The sequence below is a fragment of the Archocentrus centrarchus genome, chromosome 3 (assembly GCF_007364275.1).
Source record: "Archocentrus centrarchus isolate MPI-CPG fArcCen1 chromosome 3, fArcCen1, whole genome shotgun sequence".
NCBI lineage: Eukaryota > Metazoa > Chordata > Actinopteri > Cichliformes > Cichlidae > Archocentrus > Archocentrus centrarchus.
The window spans coordinates 31707989-31723441 of NC_044348.1; the positions used below are offsets into that span (position 1 = coordinate 31707989).

Sequence of the window (15453 nt, forward strand, 5' to 3'; positions counted from 1 at the left end):
ATGAAACGGAGACGATCTGTTCGCACGGCGCCGTGTTTACAGCGAACGCGGTAGACTGCAGACTGACCGAAGGAGACTGTGTATGTGTGTACCTGTGCGTTATTCTGCTTAACTACGCTAACCGCTCAGTTATTTATCGACGGAGGGCATTAGAAAACCAAAGAACCTGACCTTACCCGCAGCGCTAAGGTCAAATATTCATTTTAGCCCGTTGGTAGGAAGGTGAATTACCACAACAACGCGGTGCGTGTGTGCATGATGAGCGGCTGAGGAGGAGGAGGAGGAGGAGGAGAAGAAGAAGGAGGCTGCGGTCTGAAGCCAGATTTTATCCTGGATATTTCGAAACAAACACCGTTTCGTTCACTTCACGGAGCAGTGTATGAGTTTGATATGTTACTGTATGCCCCATCTTGCCTCTTTCCATCCCAGTTCTAGGGGAGGTTGACCCGTTTTCTGCCTCCTGAGGATCCTCCAGCAGCAACAGCGGGACGGTGAACGGTTTTTCCTCCAGATATGGAGTGTGAAGATGTGGATTACAGAGGAATCCCCGCCGCTCGTTTAGCTGCAGTAGTGTTGTTATACACTCCAGTGCGTTGCTGTTCAAGAGGAGAATAACTATGAGTACACATTTTCTGACCAGGGGACTAAATCGGTGATATATCCTTTTTTTCTTTTAAAATTTTTGGAGCACGACTGGACTCCCGTTAGGAAACGTGAGAGTGCAATCCTGCTAGCCTGTTTGTAGTAGCTATTAGCTCCATTAGCCGGCTAACCGCTAAAAGGTGCTGGCTGGTGCTTAAAAGGCGTTTTGATAACTCTGACCGGGTTTTGCCCACATTTCCTCCCCACAGCATATTTATTTACAAGATTTAAGGGGAGATTCACTCATTCGGGAATGAGGTCTCGAAAGGAAAGGAGCCGCTTGACCTTGTTTTGGGGTCTGATGCTGGGTCTGTCGTCCTGCCTCCGGCCCGCCACCGCAGAGAGTAAGTAATGCTTCTCTGCACTACTACACACTGGCAAACTGTGTTTTTCCATGCTCCAGTAATGTACAAACATGAGGAAAAGGCTCATTTTTGTTAACCTGAAAAACACCGTGTTTTACTGTAACTGATGCACATGTAATGCTGCACTGTATAAGCAGAGACACCTGTGTTTCCTCCGCTATTTGCACATTATTTTTATGCACTGAGAGTGAAAGAGAGGTGTGTTAATGGAAAACGACAAAAATATGGAATATCACATTATAGATTTACAGTTATGGGGTTTAATAGGCTAAACTTTGCGTTTTTAAATTTAAGATATTTTTTGCTCAGTTTTTTAAATTAAAATCTTTTTTTTTTTTAACCTTATTATAGTTATTGTAATCTCAAAGTAGCTTTTACGTTATTAAGGTATTTTGTTGCGCTTTCTACTTTAGGATAGTTTGTTATGTCATTTAACTTATTTTTTTAGCTGCTGTAACAAAGGAACTTTTTAAACTAATCTTATCATATCCGACACTGCGTTTATTGTATTTAATTTGTGTTTTACATCTTGAAGTACTTTCTGAGACAGAAGGAAAATAATTACCTTTGGAGAAAAATTGTTTTTTTTGTGTGTGTGTGTGTGTGATATAGGTCGTTTTAATATTGTATTTGGATTTTCAAGGTACACCACAAACATGAGTCATATTTAGTGTTTTTTTAAAATACATTGCTGTGACTCATCCAGGAGAAAGTAGGTCCATTTATATATAAATATACACAACACATTGTCAACTGTGAGTCATAACATGATGAATCAGAACAAATAGAAAGTGTATGCCTGGTCTGGACATGAAACCCCCAAATAGAAATGGGATTTTAGGACTTTAAAATGTAATTTTTTTTGTGTGTAGTTGGACCCCAAAATTGAGAAATGTTGTTTTCACATTCAGGTGAGGATAAAAAAAGCAAGCCGGCTCTTTATCTCTTGTCATAGATCAAAACTACAGCATAAAAAGAACAAGCACATGCAAGCATTTATTTGCAGTAAACATATTATATTTCGTTGGCCTTTCAGGTTTTCCAGGGAAAAAAAAAAAAAGTGGTTGCCCAGAACTGAGTTGAGTAAACACAAACCTTGCTTTCAGTTTAGGCACTGTTTTGTCTGCGTGTTACTCACAATATAGGTTGTAATTGTTAATTATGCTCCCTCAGGACTGAAACCAAACCAGTGAATGCTGATTGTCCAAAAGCGTCAAGTTGCTTCTTTTTTTTTTTTTTTTTTTTTTGCTGTGCAGAGTAATTTATTTTCCTTTATTAAAAAACCCTTGGGGTACCTTGACCTTGGAAATTATTTCACGAATAACTGACTGCTGAAGCTACGTAGATCAGGCACAAATAATTTGTTTGACAAAAGGTTATAGGTTAGAATATGAGAATATTGTACCTTTTATAATAAACTTCTTCATGAAATATTGATAGAATTTTGAGAAGCACCAATCAGACCACATGAATCTGTGGCAATAAATAAAACTTGGTAGAGCACATTGAACCTTACAGCTTCTGTCAGCTTGTAAACCTTCTAATCTGATGCAGTTAAAACTCCTATAAATTTATATTCCTACATTTCTTTTTATGTGTTGCCATCTGAAACGTTTCCATGTTTCCAGCTAAACTGTAAACTGGGCTTCCCGATTCATCCCATTCATCGTGACATGCTGGGGAGGGTTGGGTTAGGGGTTTTTTTAACCGGGGTCTTGGTTTTAAAATAGAACAAGCCAAAGTACATTCACAAGCAACACAGACTAAGTTCTGTTGATTGGAAAGAGTGAGGAGCTTGTGAACTGTGTGTTATGGGGTTTTGGTCACAGGACAAACCTTGGAGCTGCACAGAGGTTCTCCCATCGAAGTCCTGCATTTATTCTTACTCCGGTGTGGAGCTGTGTAAAGGTTCCTTGTGTGGCTTAACTTTGAGCATTTCTGCTGATTTACAGTATCATTTGGCACTGAACTGCGGCTAGTATGAAGGGTGTGCTACGAAGCAAGTTCGACATAGTTGGGCTTTCTTTGCGTTAGCTGACTTGACAGAACTTAAAACCCCAGTTAGAGATAACGGGTAGTTTTTTTTTTGGTAGCCTAAACTTTCTGCTTCAAACTCTGTGCATGCTCACATAAAAAAGTGTGTTTTCATGCCTCATTTGAGTCTACACAAAATAGACTATTCCAATCAGAAATTATGAGATAAAAATCTGAGGAATGGGATATTTAAAAACAAACAAATAAATTAATTAATGGTGCTGCAGATAGGCAAGAGCGCGATCATAAATCTTGTGAATTCATGCATAAATAGATTTATATTTCCATTCGGAGCACTGTGGGTTCAGGATTTTAATTTCTAATGAGAAAGCTGCAGATTAGCGCCCAGAAACATTAAAAACCTTCCAGTTAAATGTCAGAGTGTTCAGGTCTGAAGTGGATTTCACGGCGCCGTGTTTGCTTATGTCTTTTGCTATCCAGAGTGAACGATTTTGGATATGCACTCGGCAAAGGTGTGCTTGCACGCAGTTCTCCATAAAAACAAAAGCGCACAGCCCGACGGTGATGACTCTTTACGTAGGTAGAATGCTGACTAGTAGTAAAGTTAGTTTGAACAGGAAAGGGGATGAAAGAAAAGTTCACAACAAAGTGCAGAAGAAGAAAAGAACAAAAAAGTCGCACACGAAGCACCGGCAGTGGCTGCAGTAGGTAGTTTACACTAACAGACCAGCAACAGCAAAAACACGAATAATAACCCCTAAATCAGTTTTTTTTTTTTTTTTTGGCCATTTTCCCCTGGTGGCAGTACATAGCCACAACACAGACACACAATTACTGTTTCCCTGTCCCAGTGTCCCACGGCCTAACGAAGGAGAGGTGGAAATCACTTTAGTTCTTGGCCAGATGTAACTGAAGTTCTATCCTACAAATAGACTGATCCATTTTCTTTCTGTTATCTGTTAGCTACAATTCTAGCAGTGTAAAACAGACTTGGCAGCAGATTACTATCAGACACAAAAACATTTATTTTCTGCATCATGAGCTAAATGAATGCAAATTCCTCTGACTGGCACATTTTGCACTGATGTAACTTTACTGTAGTGTTTCTTTCTGCGATATTAATAAGGCATGACTCAACATGTTACATGCATAATGTATTCCTTTAGTAAAGAATCTACATCACACTTAGAGTCTGCAGAAGATTAAAAATAAAGGTGAAAATGTGGTTCTTCTGGCTGATATTAAACTAGAACTCTGAATGAGGTTATGTGCTCTGCATTAGTTATTAAACACGTAAAAAGAGAGCAACCTTCGTGACACTGAAAAGAAAAAAAAAAAAAAAAAAAAAACCCTGACTTTAAGCTTGCCATACCTCCCTAACACTTTAATCTCACTTGGTAGTACACCCCTCTGATTAAGTCCTTCTGCAGACACAGTTTTTTCACATCAACCCAAACAAGTTTTATCTGCCACCGGTGATCTTTTGCTAAAGCGTCCCATCACGTTTCTTCTCACCTTGCCTCTCATGTGGAAAAGTATTTACGACTACGCTTGCCCCCTCAGGCAGTCTGTCACTAACAGGATGGAAACGAGGAGTAAACAGACTTGCTGCAGTCTAGTGGCAGCGTTTGAAGCACCAGCTCAGAGGCCGTATTGCTTCCTATTTCTCGTCTCATGGAGCTTCGAGTGGATTTCCTCTGATTGTCTGTGGACAGTCTGGATGCTGCAGCCGGCTCGGAAAAGGTTATCGAAAGTAAATATGTGATCTGGAAGCTCATCAAAGCTGCAGCGATAGGCTTGTGTACTCAGCTGTTTAAAATCTGTCAGTGTGGAAGGAGAGGGAGGGGGAATTATTAAGCTGCTACACCTGCTATTGGTATTTTCACTTAGCCGGTGCGCAAGATATACATTTTGATTATGAGGTTTTGTTTTTCACAAGCGAGGTTGGGAGCCTTTCCCATGAAAGATGGCCTTGCTGGTGCTGCAGTGAGGCCACAGAGGGTGAAGCGACAAGGCCGCCCGTGGTGATGTAACGTCACCAGGCAGTGTGTCTTTTTACAGGCCTGGGTGTTGGAAGTGTATTAGCAGGTATGCGGTTCGCTGAAGCCTGCTGACAAGTGGAGAAAGACATAACGATGATGCAGCACACTTCATGCCCTAAATCACACCAAAGGCTCTCAACCCCAGGCCCGAGTATTTCCACTTAAACTGGAAGATAAAAGAAATTACAGTAGTTTCTAAACTTTGTCACGGTTCATCCTATACAGACACATTTTTTTTTTGTACTTACCTAAGAGGTTTTAGGTAAAGGAAAATCACCAGCAGTCTCATCAATATTTTTTTTTAAATCTTGTTTTGTTAATTGGTGTGTTATTTATTCAATTATAATAGGGAATGTTTGATTATCAGATAGTCAGAAATAGTAAATAAATGCCAGTGCCAAATAACAGGCTCTGTGCCTTTTACTGTACATGGAGCAGTCTTGTGTGCCTGTGTAGTAAACCACCAGAGGCCCATTTTAAGCCTGGAAAATCCCAGTTTTTAGTTTTTTTATATACTTACCTACAATTTCAATGAATCAAAACCAATGAATAAAATCACATGATTTAATATTTGAATTTTCTATTTGAATTTATTTTATTGTTTAAAATGCTTTTAGTTTATTTTATTAGTTTAAGTGCTAGTTCTGTATTTTGTTAATATGATGTAGGTGGTCAGATTTAAAAAGTTCAGAACAGTACAATAAAACATTACAACAATACAATGTATTGTATTGTATTGAATCTAAAGGCATTTCCTGTATTTTCTCATTTTTATTTTAGTTTTCTAAACACGCGAAATATTTTAGTTCAGTCTTCTTTCTTTCTAAAGTCTTTTTTAAAAACATTTAATTTAACTAAAATCCAGGGTTTTTGGCACCCACCAAAGAAGTTTTGATCTTCCACCAAATGAAAAACAACAGGATGCCAATCAAAATATTCTTAACTAGCATGTTTTAAGTGGGGATTAATTTGCATAAGCTTGAATAAATTTTCAGTCATCAAGCGGTTGCAGATATCAGGAAAATGCACAGACCTCTGCTAAGTAAACTAATACAGACAACTAATACATAACTCTTTGCCTGAACTGTGAACCAATCATGCGTACTGAAGTTATTATAGTTAACTAAAAACTAAAATTAGGTTTAAATAAAGCAAAAAATATACCTTGAAAACAAAACAATCTACAGCTAACTGAACTTATATTGTGTACTCACAATATAATTTAGGTTTACTAAAACATTTTCAAACAAAAAAAAGCCCCAAAAAACAAAACTACCCACTCTAGAAACTAAACTGAAACTAAACTGACTTTAAAAACAAAGCTCAGAATGATATAAAACTTAAAAAAAAAAAAAAAAAAAATACTGATTAGAAATATAAAACTGTAATAACTATGATGCTTACATGCATTTTGAGCTACAAAAAAAGCCCTGAAATGTTTTTTTCATTCTTAGTTTTAGTTAACTATGATAACCTTGGGGTTCAGTTCATGTATTTGCTTAATAAATCATCTTAAGTTCACAGACACTTACACCTCCATGTGTAGCCTGTGTTTTGTATCCAGGAGATGCTGATTTGACTTGTATCCTTGTGTTGGTGACAAGCGGGTAAAAAACAGAATAGAAAAACAGTAGAAAGCTTTTTATTGCCATCAAACATGGACTATGACTAAAAATGTAGTAGCTGCCACAGTTCAGTGCCTTTTCTTTATGAAACCTAAACAAGAAGATAAGGAAAATACTGTTAAAACCAGTATGTATATGCTACAAAGAGCAGGAGTAGAGCTGTCAAAGAAAGCAAGCACTTACAGGGGAATAAATCAATGGAACAAATATACAAAATATACCAAACGTTTCAGAAATGCCAGTTATTGCACAGAGAAGAGTATGTGCCAGATATTATATTGAATGTACTAATATAGCACAGGGTTGAGGGAAATAAATGAATAAATATGCCAGATATTCACGGTAAACAGTGGTCTGAGTGGTCAAACACTGAGCAGTGTGCTGTGACCAGTGAGGCAGTCAGAAGAAGTGAGCAGGGAATCAGTGAAGCTATTGTTGTGTATTATTGTATATACTAAGTCTTTTGTATGGCTGAGCTTAGTTTTCCAGGTTTCATGTTGGATGACGTTGTCACTGATGTAAGTCTGATATATTTTGGAAAGCTGGCAAAATGCCCTTCAAATGAAAAAGTCCAAACTTGTATTAGGTTAGCAGGAATATCACCCTTCTTATCAATAAGTGGTTGACCTGCAGTTGGAGGGATGTGACTGTCTCCTGCTCTGGTGTTTGTTTTATCACCTGCCTGCAGTTTGCTTTGTGGTGGTGTCGTGCAGTGAGTTTAATGCCCCTGAGCATTTGTTCGGTTGGCGAATTAAGATCCATATCCAGATTTTTATTGGATTTCATTGTGAAGTTTGTCCGTTTTGGGCTATTTCAGCTTTAAATACATGCTCTCATCCAGCAGTAAATGATTAGTGAGTGTCAAAGCAAAACACGGAACACTGTGTTATTGCAATATTGCCAGTATTACATTATGCTATACCACTAAACTGCATTGAGTGGTTTGGGAAGACCTTTTGCCAGCTGAAAAGTTCTGGGTGTTCTTTTTGTGTTCCACCTCAGAAGCCGTGAAGACATATGTGTTATGGAATAATATATTTTGGTATTGGCAGCACCGTCTGTAACTGATCCCATGACACTTTGCGGCGAGACGTTTATTGGGGTTATTTATTCAGTATCACTTTTGTAGAGCACTGTCTGTCTACTCTTTATGATAATCACGCATAAAACATTGGCTAGAAGATTGAAGGGATGTTTAAAATGAAGCAATGCATTTATTACAGCTATACCTTTTTGCTTTTATGGTAAATTTAGAAAAACTCTCCCTGCAGCACCAGCGTTAATGTTTAACTCAGAAAACAATACTTCTTTGCTGGGAATGCATGCTCTCCCCCTCTCAGCATTGCTTTCGTACAGTAAAACTTTATAGACCAGCAGTAAAGTAGTGGTGTGACAACCTGTTAGCTGGTTGGCGTGAGTTTTCCATGACTCACTGCCCTCCAGCTTTTGAAGTCTAAATCCTCCTCACAGTGATGTGTGATAATGGCCTCCATGTTTCTGTGGGTGCTGCGGGGGCTTCAGGCTAAGTATTGTGCACACTAAAAGTGGGAGGAAAAGTTGGAAAGGCAAAAACAGTCCACCTATCATCACTGATCATCACCTGTTTTGCCAAACTATGGCTCATGCTGGTTCAGTTTTGTTCCACACAGATTCCAGCTCAGTGCCTTTTTCTAACACTTCACTTTGTAGTTTGTTTAGTTCACAGGATGTCTTTGTCTGAAAAAGAATCAGCCCACTGACTGCCTCAGTAAATAACATACTTCTCAAGAGGTTAAAAAGAAAACAAATGCGAACAAATCTATTTTTACACTGAACATAAAAGTACATAATACATGTTTCTGCAATTTGTTCTCATCAGAGAGGCAGACAGCTGTTTTTTGTTGTTTGTGCTTTAATCAAAAGCCCAAACATTTCACTTCTGCCCTTGACGAATACACAATATAGCCAAAAGTACGTGCTTGTCTCCTTCACACGCATGTGAACTTGAGTGACATCTCATCTTTAATCCATAGGGTTTAATATGATGTCAGCTCACCCTTTGCAGCTATAACAGCTTTGACGTTTCTGGGAAGGCTTTCCACAATGTTTAGGAGTGTTTATGGGAATTTTTGACCATTCTTCCAGAAGCACATTTGTGAGATTAGACACTAATGTTGGACAAAAAAACCTGGCTCGCAGTTTCCGCTCTAATTCATCCCAAAGGTGTTTTATCAGGTTGAGGTTTTTTTTTTTTTTTTTTTTTTTTAACATTTTAAATGTGTCCTATCACTTTGTGGCTGGGTTGATGTCATTCCCAATCGCTTCCACTTTGTTGTAATACCATTAACAGTTGACTGTGGAATATTTAGTAGTGAGGAAATTTCACGACAGGATGCCACCTGTGCAACAAGTCCAATCATGGAATTCACTGAGCTCTTGAGCGTGTCCAAGGGAACTTAAACTATTATAAATATTATATCTATTAATTTTCAGATTAATCATGCTAAATAATTGAGATTAGTTATTGACCACAGTAGTCATGCTTATAGTTTTTGCTATAATCAAGAAGCCCAACCAAGAAGTCAAACTTCTGTTATACCCTGGCTTATGACTAAATATTTAAAAAGCAAATGATTCCTTATTTTTGTGTTACTTAGCTAATTTTAGCACTCTACAAAGACTAAAATACGGTAGCAATTTTTTAAGATTGTTTTAACAGCCATGAAACCGAGTCTTTGTTCCACTCCACTTACAGAAAATGTAAAATGTCTATAAACCAGATAAATAAACCTCTTATAGAGAGGTTCAAGTACATTGAAATCACAAAAGACTATGTGACAGGAGTGTAAAGTGGGAAGGGGGACACTTTACACCCAGGATGATAGCCAAGAAAAAGAACAGAACAGAAGTGCAAAGGAAATCCAGTTTGTCATTAGTCACACTAACTCCACCACCTTGGCCCACCTACTTCCAGCGCCCTACTTCAGGTACTCATGGGTAGGACCACATCATCCTTGAACTCAATCTTCAAGTTTCTAAATGTATCTTGCACAGTTTCAACACACTCATGTTGACCAGAGCTGTCCACATTCGGTCAATACTCGCTTTCCGCAGTCACATCTCATTTTGTTGTGAGAGACATGAGGAAGGATACGCCTGTGTTTCCTTCTCTTCAAGCCTCACCTATCCTTGACTTTGAAGTTATATTTAAGGGCTTAAAGATCCACAGTGATGGACAAGAGGGGCATCATAATTTCTGCATGATAGGAGGATGCTAGGAAACATAAGCTATCAAAAGCAGCCATAAACACCCATAAACGTACTTAAAACTGCCTTTTGTAGTATTTTCTTGCAGCTTTTGGTTTTATTTTATTTAACCTTTATTTAAACAAGAAGTCCTGTGGTTAAACAAAGGCCAAGAATGTACACATTACAAAATTATAAATTATAAAATCAAATATATCATGAATACACATAAGACAAGATAAAGCCAGTAGTAATACACAAGTAACATAATACAAAATACATATTCCAGCTTATGAATATTAACTGCACTTTTCAGTTACAGAAGACTTTCATAAGAGCACTGAACTCTACTAGGGAGACAACGGCATTCAGCTTTAGTGTGCTCTGAAGGTTATTCCATGACCAAGATGCAAAATAAAAAGAGAGTGCTGTTCTACCAAGTCCAGAAAAAATCCTGTGAACCCTAAAAAGGAGCCTACCGGAGGAGTGCAAATCATAGCAATTAGGAGTTTACACAAATAAGAAAGGAGTTTACCCAATATGGCTTTGTATATAAAAATATACCAGTGCTGCTGTCTCCTTTGGCTTAACGAAGGCCAAGAAACCAAATTATAAAGTATGCAGGTATGTGTGCTGGACTGGACTGGACACAGGTGTCTCTGTGATCACACGGAGTTGCAGGTGGAAACAATGCCATGCTGTTTCAGCTGGTAATCATCTTGAAAGTGATAAACATTATACCTGCCAAATATCAGGATTTTAGCATTGTCATCATGAGCATGTCAATCTGAAACACAGCTGCACCTCACAAAGCTGTTGTTTCATGAAGTTATGTTACTACAGTACTTTGAGAACCCTGTCATCATTAATTATATCCTTTGTTTGACAAGTTTTTATCACATACAATGTATTTGATCAACTGACACTGCGCGTGCTTTATGTACGATATCTTTGATAGTGGAATAGTTTTTAGTCCTTTGATGTTGGGTTATGAAGGCCTGATAAAAGCATACAGTGAAACTAAATACCGAGGTTGTATTAGATGGATACAAGTGTAACAGCAGCCTCAAAGCAGAGCAATCAAAACTTTATTGCACTGTTTACCTAAGCTCAGTTCGATCGTGACTCAAGTGTTTACTTTGTCACACCATGTTAAGTTGCCATTGAAATGAGAGCTGCAAGGCAAACATGTTCTGTCAACAGCAGCACGGCTCAAATGTACTGTCAATATTTTAAAAATGTACTAGATAAACCTTTAAGTATTGCTATTTCAGAGCTAGAGAACATTGATATTCTTAACACCTGTTTATTGCTAAGAGTGGGTCAATAAATTGTGAAATATTGACATAATTTGTTGCTTAGCTTCTAAAGAACAGGCAGGACTGTTTTGCCAGGAATGCATATTGTGAAGATGAATTTGTTCTGATTCTTGAGGAGGACATTAAATCAAAGGATACAGTACAGCTGGGCAATTAATATAATTTTATTTCAGTTCCAATTTTGACTTCCGAAGATTATAAAAACAAGAAAATTGGGATAAAACAGTTGCTCTTTTACATTCATTCTCGCACACAGCTCTTCTTGTGTCTCGTTAAATATGTAAAACTCAGTGTTTCTGTGGCCTAAACTATGGAAAGTTTAAAGGTAGCTGCAGCTGCATTTATCTCCAGATGGCTCAGCGGCTCTGACTACTAAGGGATGCTTTCATGGTCAAAAATAGTCCTTGGTCAGGGACGACCACCTCATTCCCATTTTTCATTTGAATTATATTTAAAGTTCAAGGAAATCCCCTGCAAAAAGATTTTTTTTTTTTTTTAAACAACATGATGTTTTTCAAGTTAATAGATAATGACCAAAATAGGGGTGATTATGGTTTTTGCTGCAACCAAGTGTCCCTAGCAAATAGCAGTGAAATAACTGAGGTGTTACATAATTACTTTTAATGTAATGGGTACTGACCCCTCTGTCTCCCCCCTCCTCCCTGCAGTCTGTGGACCCAGCATCGATATTGGCAATGACATCACTGAATTCAGGCGTCTGGAGAACTGCACAGTGGTAGAGGGCTACTTGCAGATCCTCCTCATTGGTGACAAAAACAACAACATCAACAACCAGGAAGTCTTCCGCTCCCTCAGCTTCCCCAAGCTGACCATGATCACAGACTACCTGCTGCTATTCCGGGTGTCCGGCCTAGACAGTCTGAGCACGCTCTTTCCCAACCTCACTGTCATCCGTGGTCGTAACCTCTTCTACAACTATGCCCTGGTGATCTTCGAGATGACCAGCCTGAAGGACATTGGCCTGTACAATCTGAGGAACATCACCCGCGGCGCCATCCGCATTGAGAAGAACCCCGAGCTCTGTTACCTGGACTCCATAGACTGGTCGCTCATCATGGATGCAGAATTCAACAATTACATCGCTGGGAACAAGCAGTCAAAGGAGTGCAGCGATGTTTGCCCGGGTATCATGGAGAACAACCCCCAGTGCAGCAAAACCATGTTCAACGACAACTACAACTACCGTTGCTGGAACTCCAATCATTGCCAAAAAGGTAAGGAAAGTGTCACCGGTAAAAGCTTATCAGGTGCAGTCTCGCCGTTGGTCTGATTTGTGTAGATCTGAATTCACCTACCTTTCACTTTAACTGCTTTAACTGTTGTGTTTTGATGCAAGGAAGGAGGAAAGCTGGGAGGATGTTGTTATGCATGATTAACTTGTCTGCAGATCTTTGCTTTACAATTTCCCAGATGTTTATCTGCAGAGCTAAACAGGGGTATCATTTCAGACTGCAGTTTTGGCTCAGCCCATGTCTTTGTTGTGTGAGGTTTAGCAACTACTCATCTGTCTAATGCCAACATATACTTGTTTATTTGCAAAAATATAAAATACAGCTCATGCGTCACATTCAGGTATCTTGTTTAGTCCAATTGTTCTCACCTGCCTTAAAAAATAAAACTCTAGGTGAAGGAGTAAATGTTCTAGAGTTTAATTAAACTGCTCTGGTTACGATGAGTGTGAAGGCGGCCTTTAATTTTGTGTTTATGACTGCAGCATTTTATATGACTTGTTTTGCTGGTGCTTTTTAGACGATGTGTTTTGGCTGGCTCGGTGTGTGTGTCTGTGTCTGTGTGTCTATCTGAATTGTTTCCCTGGTGACTGGCGCCTTGCTGCAGACTCAGCATGTTGATGTTTTCTGCCTTGTGACATAGAACTGTCGCAGGGCTCGCCTGGACTGTATGCATGTCTACACACACACAAACACATACACACATCATAGTCATCAAGCAATCACAGTACATACAAGATACCAACACATAAACAGGCAATTTGCAGAGATGCAGATACGTCTGACAGGCACATATACATGTGGCCTGCTTCGTGAGTTGGAGTGACAGCGTGTGGGCATGATGGGAAAGAAATCAGGAGGTGAAATGTGTCGGAGGAGGATGTGTTGGATGGATGGATGGATGAGTGGATGGAGGAGGTGTCAGGTGGATGAGAATAATGCTCACTGTTTATCATTTCTCTTGAGACATGGATGGTCCACACCTAGAGACGGCTCCTCTGCTGGCATTAGATACAAAGAGAAAGTACAAGATAGTTTTACCAGATGGGATGGTATGGTATATGATTTATTGACCTAGAACATTTACCATAAGCTGTCTGTCTACAGTTGTCTTACAGGATGGCCACGTGCCTTCCCACCTGCTGCTTCATGAAGTCAGCAACTTTTTTGTCTTTGCATACTAGTTGCACAGTCAGTGAGGAGATCCAGTGTCATACTGTACAGAAACAATAAAGCTTGTCCCGATGAAAGGCCATCTTTCTGTCTTCAGTCTGTTGAGACTATAGCATTGTTTTTCAGGGGGCAGGGGATCGTGAAGGGCAGTAAATTAGGTTCACTGATGGCATTGGGTAATATTCCTGATAACAAATGCACTTACATTCAGCAATGCAATGTTAATTTGTTTTGTCCCATCAGTGTAGTCATAATTTTACTGGGAATCCAGTTTCCTAAATTTGAATGATTTGAATTTGTGCGTATTAATCTTTGTTTTAAAGATTGAGCAAAGATATTTTTGTCTTCTTGGCTTAAAAGCCAGGATAAATAACAGCGTCGATGCTGAATGTCACAATCACTGCACAGAATTAATCGTATTTGCAGCAGGAATGGAAAAAAATGATAATATATACATCGTAACATTAAATAGCAGAGCAGTAATCAGCTCCCCCTCATGTGGATAAACCAGTGCCTGTCCAGTGTCTTAACGTGCAGGTAGTAACAGTAATCTTTGTTCTGCTCAGCAGCCTTTAGCGGCACATGAACCAGTTTTCCCACCTCAAAGTTCTAGTTAATGTGGCCATTTAGTTTGCAGCAGATTTGTAGAGCTGGAGAAGGAACTATGGTCACCAGCTGCAGTCTGTGCAACCACAAAAAGAGGGACACTCTGGAGCTGCAGCTGCCTGCCAGTTGGGGAAACACAAGATGGGAAAGGCCAGATGTAGCTGGCCAACAGTGACTGAACTTTCAAATTAACTGGCACTTAATGCTCGCTGTTGCCGCCCTTGTGAACAATAGCACACGCTTAAAGTGACATCTCCTGGCAAGCACTACACTCTGTGATCTTTTCTGCTTGTTGTGAACCATTTAAATTTTGTCATTCAGTGGTATATCAATGCAGAACTCAGAAATTCACAGATTACAGAGAGGGAGACGTTGCTAGAGCTGGAAAACATACGACCTTCCGTAGTTTCCTGTTTTGACTTGTTTTACTTCCTGCGGCAGTGTTGATGCTTTGATTTTATTTTCGACACTTGTTGTTTAGGACAGGAGTCCGGCATGCCTCAAACAGAGGTTAGTATAGTTAACTAAAACCAAAATAAAAACTAGAACTAGATGTGAAATTTTTTTTATTTAACTAAAATAAAAACTAAACCTGAAAGAAAAAATAATTGAAATGATTTTGTGAATTTGGAAAAGTAACTATAGTAATATAAAAATATAAAGGAAAAAAAAAAAATCTCTGTTTTAGTATTTTTGTAGTTTGGTAAAAAATTTATCACAGTTTGCCTGATGAGGCTTTGATGGATATGTTTGTTGAGAGTTTGGATGTCTGATAACTGAGTTAACTGCTTTCAAAACGTTCACTTTTTTATTATAATACCTGTACTGAGTTTCCAAAATCTTGCCTCCAGAATAAGACAAAAAAACTAATAAAATCAGAACCAAAATGACATTTTCAAATAGTAAAAACTAAACTGAAACGAGCAAACCCACTCTAGAAACTAAATGAAACTAAACTGAACTAAAAACAAAAAGGCAAAATTAAAATACGTTGTGGCACAGTGGTGGAGTGGTTAGCGCTGTCCCCTCACAGTTGGAAGGTTCCTGGTCTGATCCCTGACTGGGGCCTTTCCGTGGAGTTTGTACGTTGTCCATCTTGTTCCTCATATTTTGGTCAAAGTCCGATATCTGCCTAAATGAATCTACAGTGTTAGCAAATCTACAGAGTTTGGCAGATATCTGAATTTGGCCAAAAATATTATGCTACGAAG

The 15453-nt window shown here is 38.9% G+C and overlaps 1 protein-coding gene across 1 annotated transcript in view; it reads left to right on the forward strand.

The window, feature by feature from the left end:
- The first annotated feature begins 260 nt into the window (after nucleotides 1-260).
- LOC115772332 (insulin-like growth factor 1 receptor) overlaps nucleotides 261-15453 on the forward strand; it is a 58042-nt gene continuing 42849 nt past the window's right edge. The window contains exons 1-2 of the mRNA XM_030718516.1: nucleotides 261-986; nucleotides 11882-12448. Of these exons, the coding sequence (XP_030574376.1) occupies nucleotides 896-986; nucleotides 11882-12448 (658 nt within the window). The 5' untranslated portion in view covers nucleotides 261-895. The remainder of the gene's footprint in view (nucleotides 987-11881; nucleotides 12449-15453) is intronic.